The 2,211-nt window shown below is 65.9% G+C and overlaps 2 protein-coding genes across 2 annotated transcripts in view; one reads left to right on the plus strand and one right to left on the minus strand.

The window, feature by feature from the left end:
* SIGIRR (single immunoglobulin and toll-interleukin 1 receptor (TIR) domain) overlaps nucleotides 1-874 on the plus strand; it is a 5,333-nt gene extending 4,459 nt beyond the window's left edge. The window contains exons 7-8 of the mRNA XM_014534009.1: nucleotides 104-316; nucleotides 582-874. Of these exons, the coding sequence (XP_014389495.1) occupies nucleotides 104-316; nucleotides 582-745 (377 nt within the window). The 3' untranslated portion in view covers nucleotides 746-874. The remainder of the gene's footprint in view (nucleotides 1-103; nucleotides 317-581) is intronic.
* A 933-nt stretch (nucleotides 875-1,807) lies between these two features.
* The window catches only part of PKP3 (plakophilin 3), a 6,420-nt gene continuing 6,016 nt past the window's right edge, over nucleotides 1,808-2,211 (minus strand). The window contains exon 12 of the mRNA XM_014534010.1: nucleotides 1,808-2,198. Coding sequence (XP_014389496.1) covers nucleotides 2,163-2,198 — 36 coding nt within the window. The 3' untranslated portion in view covers nucleotides 1,808-2,162. The remainder of the gene's footprint in view (nucleotides 2,199-2,211) is intronic.

Here is a 2,211-nt window from a genome sequence, read left to right on the forward strand (position 1 = left end):
TGTGAGGTTCCAGGCGCCAGTGGACACGCTGCGGGTGTGTTGTTTGGGGCCCTGGGCCGGCGCTGCCAGTGTCTGCATCGCCCATGCGTCCCCACCCGCTAAGCACGTCCCCACCTTGGCCCCCAGACGCCTTCCTCCGATTTTTGGAAAGAGCTACAGTTGGCGCTGCCGCGGAAGGTGCAGTACAGAGCGATGGAGGGAGACCCCCAGACGCGGCTGCAGGATGACAAGGACCCCATGCTGATCGTGCGGGGCCACGTCCCCGAGGGCCGGACCCTGGACCCCGAGCTGGACCCCGATCCTGAGGGGGACCTGGGTATGTGCACCCAGCCCCACCCCAACCCTGGGAAACCCGGCCCCGTGCAGGGGCTGCACAGGGCTGAGGGGCCCAGAGGGGCCCAGGTGGGGGGACTCCTCCCTGCCCTCTGGGGATGGGCTGGACCCCCCAGGACCCCCTCCCCTCATGGCTTCTCTCAGAGGCACTTGGGCCTGAGACCTGGCCAGCGCCTCTGGGACCGCCAATGCCACTACTCAGGAGGGTGAGCAGGGAGCGTGGGCTTCAGGCCTGGTGGTACCCCCAGGTGTCCGCGGGCCTGTCTTTGGGGAGCCGTCAGCTACGCCGCATGCAAGCAGGGCCTCGCTGGGAGAGGGCCGGGGCAGCGAGGTGGACGTCTCGGACCTTGGCTCCCGGAACTACAGCGCCCGCACGGACTTCTACTGCCTGGTGTCCAAGGACGACATGTAGCCGCCCCTCACCCCATCCCCTGGGAGCCGGACCTGGAGCCCTGCCTGCTTGTGGCCCGGGGACCCCTGGGGGCGGGGGTGGCCCCAGTGCCCCTCCTTGTGCCAGAAAATAAAGTCCTTTTGGACCCTACCTCTGCCTTGTCCTGTCCTGTCCTGGGCAGGAAGGGAGGGGGTGCACTGTGCTGGGTGGGGCACCTCTCACTTCCATCTCGGGCTCCCCAGGGCCCCCGACCCCTCCCTTTTTTCATCCCTGTGGCCTCGCAGTCACCAAATCGGACTGTCCACTCCCACCCTCCCTCTCTCCCTCCTCCCAACCCTCCCTCTCTCCATCCTGCGCCAGCTCAGGCTTGCCGGAGCCTCCTTGGGTCCCCCTGCGAGGGGCAGTGTGGAGTCCCCAGTCCCCTGATCCAGACGGATCCCGAGGAGTCAGGCCCCTCAGAGACTCGGTGCTGAGCTTTGCGGAAGGAGCCCTTTGTTGTGAAAATATCAGTGGGAGCTTCATAACCAAGGCGCCTGGCTCAGTGAGATGGGGGAGGGTCCCAGCCTCAGACGGACAGCTCAAGAGTCCCTGGTCAGGGTACCCCAGCCCCAAGGGGGGCAGGGCAAAGAGAGGTGTTGGGTGCCTTTGCCACACGAATGGTCCCCAGCTCTGCTGGTCCCTGCGCCTGAGGGGGCACCAAGGCCTCAGCTGCCTACCCCATCTCCTCTGCTGCTGGCCAGCTCTCCTCCCTGGCGCGGAGAGGCCTGTGTGCGAGTCCAGGGCAGGCCTGGCTGTGTTTGGGGGCACTGGAGTCCCCCAGGGGTGAGACCAGCTAAAGAAGCATGCGGATCCGGCCACAGTGGCTCAGTGGTTGAGCATCGACCTGTGAGCCAGGAGGTCACGGTTCGGTTCTTGGCCGGGGCGCATGCCCAGGTTGCAGGCTCCATCCCTTGTAGGGGGCGTTCAGGAGGCAGCTTGTCAATGGTTCTCTGGCATCATTGATGTTTCTATCTCCCTCTCCCTCTCCCTTCCTCTCTGAAACCAATAAAAACACATTTTTTAAAAAAGAAGACGCGTGCGGGCCTGGCTGCTGTCTTCACGACCACCTTTATTTTCAGCGCTGGCTGCCCTGCCCTGAGGCACTGCCCGCCATGGGCAGCCCCGCCTCTGCCAGTGTGGCCTGGTCCCCACCCCATGCACCAGAGCAGCCTCAAGCCCTGCCCACTCCCTGCCCTGCGGAAACCACGTCCCCAGCTGCAAGCCCCCGTCCCCTGTCCTCTCCCTGGTGGCCCAGGCCTTTCCCAGTTGCACTCGGGGCTCCAGCGAGCGGCCCTGGGCCACCTGTCTTCTCCTCCAGGCGGCCCTCCAGCAGCAGGGGCTGGGCCCGGCCTCCGGAGCCTGGGCCGAGTCGCGTCCTCCTCCTCTGGGAAGGCCTCGCCTAGGGGCCCAGGAAGTCCTCCTTCCGATAGCCCTTCTGCAATCAGGCG

The sequence above is a fragment of the Myotis brandtii genome, unplaced genomic scaffold, assembly GCF_000412655.1.
Source record: "Myotis brandtii unplaced genomic scaffold, ASM41265v1 scaffold1236, whole genome shotgun sequence".
NCBI lineage: Eukaryota > Metazoa > Chordata > Mammalia > Chiroptera > Vespertilionidae > Myotis > Myotis brandtii.